Source organism: Mauremys mutica, chromosome 4 (genome assembly GCF_020497125.1).
Source record: "Mauremys mutica isolate MM-2020 ecotype Southern chromosome 4, ASM2049712v1, whole genome shotgun sequence".
Taxonomy (NCBI): Eukaryota; Metazoa; Chordata; order Testudines; family Geoemydidae; genus Mauremys; species Mauremys mutica.
In genome coordinates this window covers 94,843,443-94,857,332 of record NC_059075.1, presented here as the reverse complement: position 1 = coordinate 94,857,332, position 13,890 = coordinate 94,843,443, and the positions used below count along the sequence as shown (strand labels likewise).

At 38.8% G+C, this 13,890-nt stretch overlaps 1 protein-coding gene across 5 annotated transcripts in view; it reads left to right on the top strand.

Moving 5' to 3' along the window:
• The window catches only part of FAR1 (fatty acyl-CoA reductase 1), an 88,623-nt gene that overhangs the window by 62,582 nt on the left and 12,151 nt on the right, over positions 1 to 13,890 (top strand). For 2 of the 5 annotated variants that reach the window (XM_045014738.1, XM_045014740.1), the window contains exons 9-10: positions 898 to 1,069; positions 8,663 to 8,792. In XM_045014738.1, coding sequence (XP_044870673.1) covers positions 898 to 1,069; positions 8,663 to 8,792 — 302 coding nt within the window. Of the gene's footprint in view, positions 1 to 404; positions 577 to 897; positions 1,070 to 8,662; positions 8,794 to 13,890 lie in introns of those variants that run through there. The other 3 variants (XM_045014739.1, XM_045014737.1, XM_045014741.1) reach the window with 2 other exon arrangements.

The window sequence follows — 13,890 nt, the reverse complement described above, 5'->3', positions numbered from 1 at the left end:
ATTTGTACTATAACAGATTAGGATTAGGATTATTGCTAAATATATAGTATACAAAGCTATTTTATTTAAATTGTTTACAACCAGAAGATTGAGTAGTGTTTTTTCTTAAGTAAGAAAGAGGAACAGAAAGAGAGATGCTACAGTGAAGTACAATATTAAAAACAAACAATAGAGTTGTGGGTGTATGAAGTACCTCTTGGGACAAAGAGTGACAGTCCAATAGCAATTCAAGTTGAACAGTTTCATAATTTTGTTTTAGTTGATGGGTGGGGTGGCAGAAATGTTAGGAAAGTTTTTATATTTGAAGTAACATTAAGAGTAAGTACTTTACTGTAATGTACTTTGAAAACCATTAAATTTTACATGGTTATCATCAAACCTATTACACAACTTTTCTTCTTCAGAATACCATGTAATTTCCACTTTCAAGAGGAATCCTCTCGAACAGGCCTTCAGACGGCCCAATGTAAATCTAACCTCCAATCACCTTTTATATCATTACTGGATTGCTGTAAGCCATAAGGCCCCAGCATTCCTGTATGATATCTACCTCAGGATTACTGGAAGAAGCCCAAGGTAATGGTGACTAGCGCTGTCTTACCTGTTCCTCTGTTTAAACAAACCCATGTTTACATGAAAATGTATATTAATATTGAATTATTTTCCAGATTTTGCTTGCTTATTAAGGTCGAGTCATCTCTAAATAAGAAGAGATCTTTGAATTCAAGACTTTTTCACTCCCTGCCAGTAATGAGAATGCATTGTCTGGGTATTTTATTTTGTTCTGGGATCTGAATAATCCTTGTGATGTTGGGATAACTTGAATTCAAGACCTAACTACAGGCTCTCTCGGAATAATAAATATTCAAAATATTTTGATCCTTATTTTTCCTACAGAGTATTACCTAAATTTGAGTTTCAAGATGAATCCTTTAGAACAAGCACTAAGGCGCCCCAATGTTAATATCCGTTCCAACCCCCTTTTGCATCAGTATTGGACTGCGGTCAGCCATATACTACCTGCATTATTGCACGATGTTGTTCTCAGGTTGACAGGTCAGAAACCGTGGTAAGGAGGACAGTGCTAAAAGGTGGTGGAGGCTTGTAGAGATGATAATCGCATGAGCTTTACCTTAGATCTACTAATATAAGCAATAACAATCAACTGGCTGGGTATTCCGAGAGGATTAATGACTGTCTAGGAAGAATTGACTTTGAGCTGTGCCTCAGGCTGGTAACGCTAGTCAGTCACTAAGCCCTAAGAAATGTCCTGCTCTGAGGTCGTTATTGCTATTATAAACTGAATGTGGAGAGAGAAATTCCACAAACATGGCACACAATTTTTATATTTTGTTGTGGATGATGCAGTTTCATATCTTATATGCAGGACTTTTCCAGATAATTAATTACTTGTATTATCTCAACATTCCGTTCAGTTTATAATATTTAATTTCTTTATTGGACTAACTTTTTGAAGTGGGAAAATGATATAATTTTTAGCTAAATAATAAATAAAAACTAAATTACACAGAGTGAGGTCTAACTACTACTTCCTTTCTATTGTTCCAGACTTCAAAAGCAGTACAATCCTCTAGACTTCTCTGCTGCATTTATATGGCAAGCCTGTTTTTGGAAATATTTATTTTCCAACTACATTGCAATCATAGTGGAGAGTTGAAATAGTGTATATAATAAATGAGTCATTCACTATCCCAGAATCGAGATCTTATTATTGGGAAAAACAAAGATTTTTTTCATCAGTAAATTTTTAAAAAATGACTCTTAATTGGCCAGTAGGAATATTTTAAGATTTTTTTAACATATGCCAGACCTGCTTGACTGTGGAATTGTCTCAATAAAAGGTATTGGCAAAAAGTGAAGAAAACACTCCCGTTTGCACATAACATGCAATAACATTTCTTAGACTGTAATATGTTCGGGGCAAGAACCATCTCTTTCTTTTTTTGTTTGTACAAGGCATAACACAGTGGGGCTCTAGCCTCTATGTGCTACCAGAAGACAAATAATAATTTCTTATAATAATTGATGTATACATTTAGTAACTTTCCACTCCATCTGGCTAGCCTTTGGCTTCCATTACTAGATGGCACAAGTTAGGGCAGCCCAGAGTCTTCCAAACATGGTGAAATCTGTACAGTCAAACTGACATCAATATTGTTCTCCCTGTAACTACTTCACAGTAGTGTTTTGTTTGTCATTGTCCTTTATGTGCTATTTCTATGCTGTGTCTTGGAGTATTAACACACTTAAAATGATTTTCTGAAGTGTGTGTTCAACTGCGGTATCTAATATGCAAATAATGACATACTATAAATGAGAAATCCACTATAATTTTTATTCTGCAATGCTTTGTCATGTAATTGATGTATGATACTGCCAAAGGAGAAGGAAGATCTTAACAGAAGTAGAAAAACTTTCTTGAGGTTACTCCTACAGTTCAGACAAGTTGTATGACATTCCCGACAAACTGTTCATCAAAGTAACAGCAGGAGCTTTGTGTTCACAGAATTTTCTTTCCAAATTCTTAGTCTTGCTTTACATGATCAAATCATGTTTTCTGACATGCTTCATTTAATCATGTCAGCACTTTAAACATTTTTATTCTTGAGGTGTCTGTTTTTGTTTATCAGAATTTCTGCATCTGGAGGAAATGTTAGAAAAATTAAAAGCAATTTAAAACTCTTAGGTTAACCTAGGTTACAGTGTCATACAAAAACTTCAGGAAGAAGTAGGGATGGTGGAGGGGTTTAACACTTGCCCCAAATTTTGTGCAAACAGTATTACTGTAGGCCTTGTATCTATAGGTCTATAAAATCATGACTGGTGTTAGAAAGTAAATAAGGAAGTGTTATTTACTCCTAATAACACACGAACTAGGGATCACCAAATGAAATTAATAGGCAGCAGGTTTAAAACAAACAGAAGTATTTTTTCCACACAATGCACAGTGAATCTGTGGAACTCCTTGCCAGAAGATGTTGTAAAGGCCAAGACTATGACAGGGTTCAAAAAAGAACTAGATAAGTTCATGGAGGATAGGTCCATCAATGGCTATTAGCCAGGATTGGCAAGGATGGTGTCCCTAGCCTCTTTGTCTGAAGCTGGGAATGGGCAACAGGGGATGGATCACTTGATTACCTGTTCTGTTCATTCCCTCTGGGGCACCTGGCACTGGCCACTGTTGGAAAACAGGATACTGGGCTTGATGGACTGACCCAATATGGCTGTTCTTAAATTCTTCTATTTTTTCTTATAGGAATTGATGTGAGACCAATCTGATTTTTATAATTATACAAATGCTGTTCTTTTTGGTAAATGGTATAATAATCATTCTTGGCAGTGTTACTGGCAGCACATCCTTTGCTCAGAATGTGCTATGTGTGAAGAAATCTGACCACTTCTATTTAAAAACAAAACAAACCCCAAAAACCTAACAATGCTTTGCACTTACCTTACTTGTATGTTTATACAGGGCACAATAATGCCCTGTCCTCTAGGCATTACAAATAATAATTCAGCATCTTTTATCTGAGGATTTCAAACTGCTTACAAACACTAACTCAGTATCCCTGTAGAAAGATGGAAGATACGGCAGTCATGAATTTAGAGATCTATCCAAAAGCTGTTGTTTGAAGTAGTTTTAATAAAAAATGAAGTGATAAATTGTGTAGCCAGGGTTAAAAATATCATTTTATGTGATCTTATTTCAAATCCAGGTTATCTAGAGTAGGGATTATTTTAACTTGCCTGTAAAACTCCCCACACGTTGTTGATGTATTATAAACCATGAGTGAATGAAGGGTACATTTACTCAGAAAATGGAGGTGTATTTTTCTGTTGGGCATGAAAACTTTCCCTTCCAAGCCTGATGCATCTGTGAAGACTGCAGAGTTGTTGGAAAGATATGTAGGATTCCAACTGATGCATAAATGTTGTACACTTGTATTGGAATTTTGGTCCAAAAAATTGACATAATTTAACAAGGAATTTAAAAGCTTATTAGGCACTTTAAAAAAAAACAGTTTTAAAGAAACTAATGCTATAATTATTCAGGTCTGTCCTCAGTCACCTCCAGGTCTGTTGTCTTGGTGTTTTCTTCCTAACTGAACCTTAAAACAGGCTGTCAAATGGCACAACAGTTTTCATTACAGCTAATGTTTCAAGAGTCCTGGTGAAATCATTATTGTATACCAACTGGTTTAGAGGAGAGAGCACAGTGTCTATGATCTGGAAGGTTATAAGATGTAGTCCAACTTCACCACTGTAGCAGGCCTGACCTGGCCTGGCCTGGCCTTACAGCTTTGCATTTACAACTCGGTTATCGCATGTCTCTGGTACTTTTCTCCTTCGGTTTTTGTGTGTGTGTTTTTGGTTTTGGTTTTTAAAAGGCATTTGTGGTGCTCAAGCCTTAGTGTGACCAGAGTATTGAATCCCCATCCTCATGTTTTTGAACTGAAGTGATGCCTTAGCTGTCTCCCTTTTGACATCCATCCCATCTGTGCATGCATACACCTTCTGTATCGTATAAAAGCCAGTAAGAGGGAATTATTGCCGCTTCTTTCATCCACATCTTATATTGGAGTTCCGTTGAAGTATAGCATATTTAGCTTGTATGCAATCCCAATTCCTTACATAGCATAGAACATAGCATATTGCCCAGCTGCACCATTCCCTACTACTCACATACTGAGCAGCCATGAAGGAAATAAGAGACTGATGCATGGCACATTCCAGCACCACATATATCTGCCTTTCCTTTCTATGGGTTCCTTTGATGCAGCTCTTTGCTGTGTACTTAGGCATGAATATATGCCATTCTATATGACTATGTTCCACAGCACACTAAAACTTTACAGGTATGTTCTCCAGTCATGATCGTAACATTGCAGGTGTTTGAACTACACTGCGGTGTTTGTGGCCAAGGACCTACCAGTGGTCTACCTAATGGAACATATAGAAGCAGTGAATTAAGTTTCTAGCAGAAAAGCAGCTAGATAAGGGCTTTAAGAAATTGTTTGAGATCTTCTGTCCTTATTTTGTTTGGGAGATATAAATGTTTGTTTTATTACAAATTCTCTCCTGCACTTTCATTCCATGCCTCATGAAGAAACTGCAAAAATTATGCAAAATTATGCAAAAATTATTTAAGGTGGCAGATTTCTCTCAGTAACTTTTTCTGTACGTAGAATACATATGCAAACACCCGCAAAGAGTTAAGAGCAATACAATAAAAGATTATCCAAAGGCTTATACATCAGCAGAGCTATGATTTAATGAAGGCACTAGCTCTTATTTTTCAATAGAATTATTTGTAACGTGGAGATGTTTTCTAGATTTATTTATTTATTTTTTGTGCAAAACTTTAATAAAGCAAGGGAACTTTGAATGAAACTTGTACTTTTGATATTTTACATATTTGAATTGCTTAGTTAACTGTTTTTGTTTTTAAATCCTTGTTCATATTTAATATATTTTCTATTTTTTCTTTTACTTAATTTTGAGCTCATGAAAGTATGGGATGAGTAGCACTGGCTAACCTCTACAAATTATTGGCACATTCTCTGTGTGCCTCATTAACCATGGCTGGCATTTAGTTCTTTGAGATAAAGAAATATATTGAAAAACTCTAACCATTTTATGATTGCTAGGAGAAAGTGTGATGCAGTATTATCTGATCATATTGTTCTATTGCCTCATTATTTGTGTATGTTATGTTTATTTACATATGTCTAACAATCGTCTTTGCAACAATCTAAAATATGTATTTTAAAGAACACTTCAGGTTGTTAATGTCGTCACAGTGGAACTTGATGTTCTTTGTGTCCTCTGAATTCCCACTTGTGGGTGGGGAATGGTGCCCCCTGAAGTCGAATTACAGAATCTCTGCCAAAGCCGTGTCCACTGGAGTTGCACTAGTGTCTCCTAGTGATGTCAACTACTAACATCTTATTGTACATAAGGAAGGGTATTCCCTATCTCTCTCAGTTCCTTTTCTTCTGCAACAAGGAGCATTAGGAACTTTGCTACTTCTGCTTAGTATAATCTCCCTGTTTAGTTTAGCGTAGTCTAATTTTAGTTTCTCTTGTCTGAAGAAAGAGCAGCCCTTTCCCATTTGCAGTCTCAGAATGTTCAGAGCAGCCTAAGACATTAAGCCAAGTTCTACTTGCTCATTCATTTACTGAGAATCAGACATCTGCATTATTTGATTGGTTTGGGCAAGGCCACTCCCTTTGACAGTACGCCAGAAGAGGAACTTTCATGATCTCCACACCCCACCTCCTCATCTGAATAATTCTGGGTTCCTCCAGCTGGTGGGATTCCCTATGGGGTGCCTTAGGGAGCCCTAATTGTTCAGTTTGATATGGTTTGTCAGACTGTCTCACCGCACAAACGTGGCATCAGCATGGTCTCTGCACCTGGTCCCAGTGACTTTGCTTCTGCCACAACAACTTTCACTTCTGCTGGCAGTGGCAACTATGCAACCAGAAGCCTCACCTTGAACTCCAGCCTTGCTGATAAATCCATCAGTTCCCATACCTGCTTCATTATCCTTACTGGAATTGCCACTTCAGCTTCAGACAGGATGATGACAATGACCTCCCTATTAATGAGACATCAGCAGATGAAAACACTTACTGGTGGAGAAACCATTGAAGGGTTCCATGAGCCACTGAACAGGATGGCCCACACACTGCAGCAGGATTGCCTGTTTGATATCTTTCAACCAAAACTGAAGGGTGGACTTTTTCTCCCTATCTGAAAGTTCCTGCTCAATTCAGGTAGATAGCTTGCTCACACCCTTCTCATTGCCAGCAGTCTCCTGCAGGGACAACAGATGTATCCAGTTCCAATAGAGGATTTTTTCTTTCTCCTAGCACCTCATTTCTGAGGGCATGAAAAAAAATCAGAGCACAAGATCTCAAGCACTCAGCTCTTGTGGACAAGGAAGTTCATGATTCTCCCACAAGTGGGAATGCACAGAGGTCCTTAAGGAAAGTTACTAGTAACTGTTGTTTGAATCTCTTGTGCATTTATGCTTCCTGCCCACATTCCCTTCTATCTCAGAATTCTCTTCACATTTTGGGGCTCCATGGTCCAGGAGAAAAAACTGAGGGCAGGGAGGAGGAGGGGGGAATAGCTGAACTCCCTTATACATTGATGTTGGCCATTGACCTCACTAAGGGGTGCATTAATATAGTTCAATGGACTCTGCTTTGGTTGAGGTTCCCTGACTCAACTTCACAGAGCACCATATCCCACCTATAAGTGTGACTGCTCAGAGGCAACTCTCAAAGAACAGTTACCTGTAAGTGACCTTTGTTGCTCACTGTGAATGGTCATTCAGTTATCTGAAGCAAATGTTATGGTCCAAAAGCAGTTTCATATTGGTGGTGGGTTTTGTTTCTTGTTCCTCTCCTTCCCCTTGTTTACACTGATCAGTGTATTCAGTTATAAGGATCGGACTGGAAATGATTTATTGGGAGTCTGCAAAAGCAGGAAAGAAATGGATCCTTTTGTGAGCTAGTAAGGTAAAGGATGATGGTTTGTATAAGCGCCATTTGGAGCCAGATATAACTTGACTGACTAGCCTTGGCATTACAATACCAAGCAGAATTCGCTGTCCTGGCAAGACAGAACTTGCTTGTTATGGACACTTCCATTCTGGGCAAAACTCATTGTTTCATGGATCCATGTTCAGCTGTTCTGGTCAACAAGGAATTTGCCCAGATCGATTCTTATAATTGAATCCCACTGTACTCCAAATGTTATATTTTACAAAGTGGCTTAAGTTGGGCAATAAAGGATGATAGAATATTTCTGCATATTTGGGGTTAGATCCTCCGGAGTGGCTGCTTTGCACTGCTCTGTAGGCATTGCCAGCTAGGAATGGATCGCCCCTCTCAAGGGGGACCCTCCTTGAACCACTCTTCACTCTGTGGCCAGCAAAGTAGAGACAAGGACTGGCAGCAGGGCCAGGCCATGCATTTGCTATGTCAATCCTCTGCTACTTGAGGCTATTTCTAGCCATAATAGGGCTGCTCTAGTTTGGGCCAGTTCCCCTGAACTTGAGCTGCCACTAGACTTAGGGGAGTGCAAATACAAACTTCTTTGCATACATGTTCCTCCTTTTCCTCCTCTCTCCCTGCCCCCCATCAGCCACACCATAGAATTTGGCTGTAAATACTTCTCATCAAGTTAAATTATTATGCATAAGAATAGATATTTTTATTACGAATAATAAGTCTTTTCAACCTGTTAATGTTTTAGAATTGCAAGAAAAGCTAGTAGGAAGATGTTCTTCTAATATCTGTCGTCTTTTGTTATATTTCTTTTCTAAATACTTTGAAAGGTAGAACCATTAGAACACCGTTTTAGGTTGCTGAATCAAAATTTCAGATTGCAACAGCTGGCAAAAATTGGATCTCCAGTACATTTAAAAATATAAAATATGCAGGAATATTCTATTTATCTGTTAAAGGTGGACATGCTTGGTTTGCTGGGTGATTTGGGAGTTCCTGTGTTGGTATTAATTCATTGTGTTATGGGGAAATTGAGAGGTGGTTTGGACAGTATGGGTATGTTCGTTTTGGATATGTTTTTTTGCTATTGTAATCTGTAAATCCCTTTCCTTGGGCAATAGGATGATGAAAACAATAACCCGTCTTCACAAGGCCATGATGTTAATAGAATACTTTACAAGCAATTCTTGGATTTGGAACACTGAGAATGTCAATATGCTAATGAACCAACTAAGCCCTGAAGACAAAAAGGCAAGTAATCTTCGTGTAATACACCTCTTATCAGTCATTTAAGGATTTAAAAGAAGTGAATCTATTTACTTAAGACTGGGTAATGGAAGTTTAATTAAAATAAATTAATTTAATTAATTTTAAAAAAACAAAACAAAACTGGTTGTTTAACTATAACTGTCTGTGATTTTTGTGTACACCATGAATAAGGTAGGTGAAATGGTCTTTGAAAACACACACACCTATCATAAATTTTTTTGCCCCAGTGTGGTAAGGTGTAATATGGAGAAAGCAGTTTTAAAAATATTAGGCAGCAGCATAACTTGATTTTTTTTAAATAACTCTGCTCTTTTCATATGAGGGGAAAGGAGCTATGCTTGCTGAAACAATTTATGAAAGTAGCTCCCCCCCCCATTTTGTTAGTAAAAAATGGCTCCATACTGTGGTCTGTAAGAAGTAGGACCTTGCGTGGTTATTGTGATGCTGGCAGACCAGATACCAGCTCTTTCCAGGGCTTGAGGCCTCAGCTGAACATTGTTTTAGCATCAGGAATTTGTCAATCTAGTTCCCCTATGTGTTAGCATGGTTAAGATGGGTACTGGATTTATAACAATGTGTTTTGTGTTTAGACTTCATGAAATGCTTGTAGGATGCTGCATGTATTGATCTGACTTATCTCTGTAGCCCATGGTATAAACTTATATTGAGTATCAGAGGGGTAGCCGTGTTAGTCTGGTTCTGTAGAAGCAGCAAAGAGTCCTGTGGCACCTTATAGACTAACAGATGTTTTGCACCATGAGCTTTCGTGGGTGAATACCCACTTCTTCGGGCATCCAAAGAAGTGGGTATTCACCCACGAAAGCTCATGCTGCAAAACATCTGTTAGTCTATAAGGTGCCACAGGACTCTTTGCTGCTTATATTGAGTGTTTGCATTATAAACCTCTGTAATTGTGTAGCATAAAAGAAGCATTGATTAAGGTAAAGTGCTTGTCCTATAGACAGGATGGACCTTTGAAGGCAAATTATATATTGTGTAGCATTAAAGAACAGAGACTTTGACTGCATTTCTAACTTCCCTCCAGGAAGGAGAGGTCTGCGCATGAACTCGTCCCATAAGCTTAGCTTCGCGGGTGAGGGTACATAAAAATTCCTGACAAGGAGCAGCTGGATTTTTATGCAGTCTGGACTCTGGGGGTCAAAGATTCCTAAACATAAGTAAGAGATCCTCATGCTGCTTGGTATCGGTTAGCCCTAAAAGACATTCAGTGCTGACAGATTGCTACAACTATCAGCTTTTGGAACCATAGACTGTAACTCATTTCTTTATATGTCTGCTTTAACCTGTAAATAACACGCTCGTTTCTTTTTCCTAGTTAACAAATCCATAGTTAGTTTACTATAGGATTGGCTATAAGCATTGTCTTAGTTTGAGGTCTGAGATACAAATTGACCTGGAGTAAATGACTGGTCTGTTGGGACTGGAAGACACCTGAATCTTTTGTGATCTGTGATGTATTGCAACCAACTGTCACTAAGTCCAGCATGTCTGGGTGGCAAGATAGACTGGAATGCCCAAGGGGACTGTCTGTAACGCCAGATAAGACTATTATAGTGGTTTAGGAGGTCACATTTGTTACTGGGTTGGTGAATTCTAATTATAGAACATACCACCAATTTGGGGTGTCTGCCCTGCTTTTTAACACTCCACCCTGCAGTTGGCATGCATAGTCATGGGTCACTCCAGACGGTGTGAAAATTGGTGTAGTGTTTGCGGGATTCACGTGCCACAGGTCAATTGGGCTTCTAGATCATAACGCCAGTGCTGTTAAAAGTTTAAATTTAAACTCTTTTGAGAGGTTTTTAAGGGTTAAAGATTAGTTGCAATGAGTGAATCAGCCATATCATGGTCTTGACACAAAAGGCCTTGGAAGTTATGTAAAAATAGGGGGATAGCCCATTAAAAGCCTCAGATTAGGAACTGAGAGCTTTGCTCATAAGCTTTGACCAGGGGTCCAAGTGCCCTGCTTCCCCAGATGCTGCAGAGGAACAGGCCAAGTTGCAGTACCTGGCAGCTCAGGAAGTACGCGAGCAAGAGAGAATGATGGCAGAGCTGTGGATCAGGGATACTAGATAAGCTGAGGAGAGAGCACACTGAAGACAGATGGAACATATGGCACCAGCCAACAAACAGATTGAAGAGAGAGCCTACTAGAGACTCATGGAACAATAGGAGGCTGAGGAGAGAGCTCACACATTGCAACTGAAAATACTGGGGCATCCTCCCCCTCCCCCCACACTGCCCCCAGCACCAGGGAGTAGGAGAAAATCTGCCTGATTTACAAAGAGAGTGACTGTGTGGAAGAGTTCCTGTCCACGTTTTGAGACTGTATGGTATCCACAAGATCGCAGAGGATAAGTGAATGCCTATCCTCTTGACCAGCTTAATCAGGAAAGCTAGAGAAGTTTTTAATGATATGGGGGAAGGTGATGCTAAGATGTAAAAGAAAATCTATTGAAAAGGTTTAAAATTACATCTGAGTCCTATCAATTGAAATATAGAAAGCTTAAGATGTTTGACAGTATCACTTGTTGAATATGTGCGTAAAATGTGTAATTTTATAAGAAAATGGATAAGGGGGGCAGGGACTGAAGGCAGATATGAAAAACTGTTTGATTTGGTGGCCCAGAAGCAATTGATTATACATGAGGTGAATATCGAAGCTGAGATGGCAGCTACTGCCTTTTAAACCATTTTTAGCAGAGCATGTTTTCACAGGGAAATCTTGTCAGAGCAGGGCGCAAATTTCATGTCTAGTTTTCAAAAGGTTATGGGAATTGTATGGAGTGAGGCATACAAAGGCTGCCCTCTATCATCCAGAAACTAATGATGTGGTGGAGAGATTTAATGGGACTTTGAGAGGTATGTTGAAGATGTATGTTACCAGCTGAGAGAATGACTGGGATGAGTTACTCCCTTATTTGTTGTTTGCATATAGAAGCATTCCCTAAGAATCTGTCATCTTTGTCCCCTTTAATCTACTTTATAGAAAATGCGGGGATACCCCTAGATTTTATTCAAAGCTCTTGGGAGGGCAGTACAGAGGAGATAGGCCAGCCTGTAGGGGGGTAGTCACTCATTTTAAAGAGAATTTAAAGGCTATGATGGATTTTGTGCAGCAGAACTTTGAAAGGAATCAGCCTTTTGAGACCTCTTGGTATGACAGGCATGCTGAAGAAAGATCTTTTGACTTAGGAGATTTGGTGTTAGAGTTGATTCCAGTGAGGAAAAACAAAATGCAGGATTTTGGGAAAAGACCTTTTCAGATGATTGAGTGAATGAGGTCATTTATGATGTAAGGAAGTGCCATGGCAGGGGAGCTGTACAAACTATACATGTCAATAGATTGAAAGCTTACCATGAAAGGGAGATGCTAGTGAATATGATTTGTTGTACTGATGAGGGAACATTTACTGCCCCTTCAATTGATTTGGTCAGGGAGGGTAAGGAAGAGATTCTTTTGGAGAGCACTGAGATGTGTGAGGGTTTGATCCCAATCCAGAAGCAGGAGATTTTAGCCAGGGCTGGATTAAGACCTTTAGAGGTCCTAAACACTAAAAGATTATGGTGCCCCCCCATATGTAATTCAAAATAAAAACAATACCATAAAATAAAATTTTATTTTTCGAAATGACACAACTTACATGTATGCAAAATTCTGGATAAGTTAATCGAAGCTGACTCGACGAAGCATGTCTGCTTCCATACACAATAGGGAAAGTGAATCCAGTCTGCCCTGATACGTTGTTCTCTGAGGGTTTTTTATTCTTTTCAGCTGAGAAAGAGTGTTTTGCAGAGCAGTTAGTAATCATCAATGTTAGAAAAATACATAGTGAGATCTCTGCATTTGGAAATACACATTGTATTCCATCTTTCAATATTGTGTCATGAAGATCAATGTGACTGAATTTCATTTTTCCTGTTTCATTAAACTTTGCGCGCATATAACAGTGGAACTGCCGTACTTCTCAACAGAGATTCATGTTCAAGTCAACGGTATGAGTCAACTAGCTTTTGAGAACCTTGTGAATATTGCTCATCAAATAAGTCCATATCATTTAGAAAAGAAAATCTACTTGATACTTCTTTGTACACTTCACCTCTCCTCTTCATATGAGCTTCAAGTGTATCAATTATAGCGTAATAAGTAGATACGCAAAATTTGTCTCTAGGATTCAGTGTCGTTTCTGTTGCACTTCTATCATTTGCTTGTTTTTTCCTGATTCGCTTGCATGACGGCTGCTTTGTAGTTAGGCAAGATATCTTTTGATACGTCTTCAAATCTTTTGAAATCATTCCTCAAAGTGTGTAAGTCGTCTGCTAATGATTGACAGAGGTCTGCACATGTTTTCAAATCCAGTTCTTTTTCTTGGAGAGCTTGACTTGTGTGGTAAAAGTGTTTGTAAAATTTTACTCCACATGGTCAACATGAATACAAACTCTAGTTCCTGCATCTTGTTTGCAATGTTTTCTGCCTCTCGTATAGTTTCTCCCTTTTGTGATTGGTCTTCAGCTATACTTTCTACTGCATTCACAATCTTTGAGTAGGACTCCAGAATTGCACTTGTTGCCACTGCATGTGCCTCCCAGCGAGTATTAGAAAGATTTCAACACACGATCATTGCCCAAATATGTTTTAAGAACTGCTCATCGGTGTGTTGAGGCAGAGAAAAATGTATAAAGTAACTGGACTGTTGAGAAAAACCTTACTGCCGCCAGACAACAATCAACAGCACTGCGGCCAACAAGATTGAGAGAGTGTGCAGCACATGGTATGAGTATGGCATATTTGTTCTGTTCTAAAAGCTGCTTCTCCGTTCCTTGATAACACCCTGACATGTTGGCAGCATTGTCATAAGATTGACCTCTGCACTTTGAGAAATCTATTTTGCAAACTTGGCACAGATAATGCAGTACTTGATTTGCCATTTCTTCACAGTGTGGCTTTTCAAATTGAGGAATGTTATAAATCGTTCAACTGGTTTTCCATCTGTGGGGGAGACACATCTTAGTACAATACTCAATTGATCAATATGTGAAAGATCAGGTGTAGAGTCGA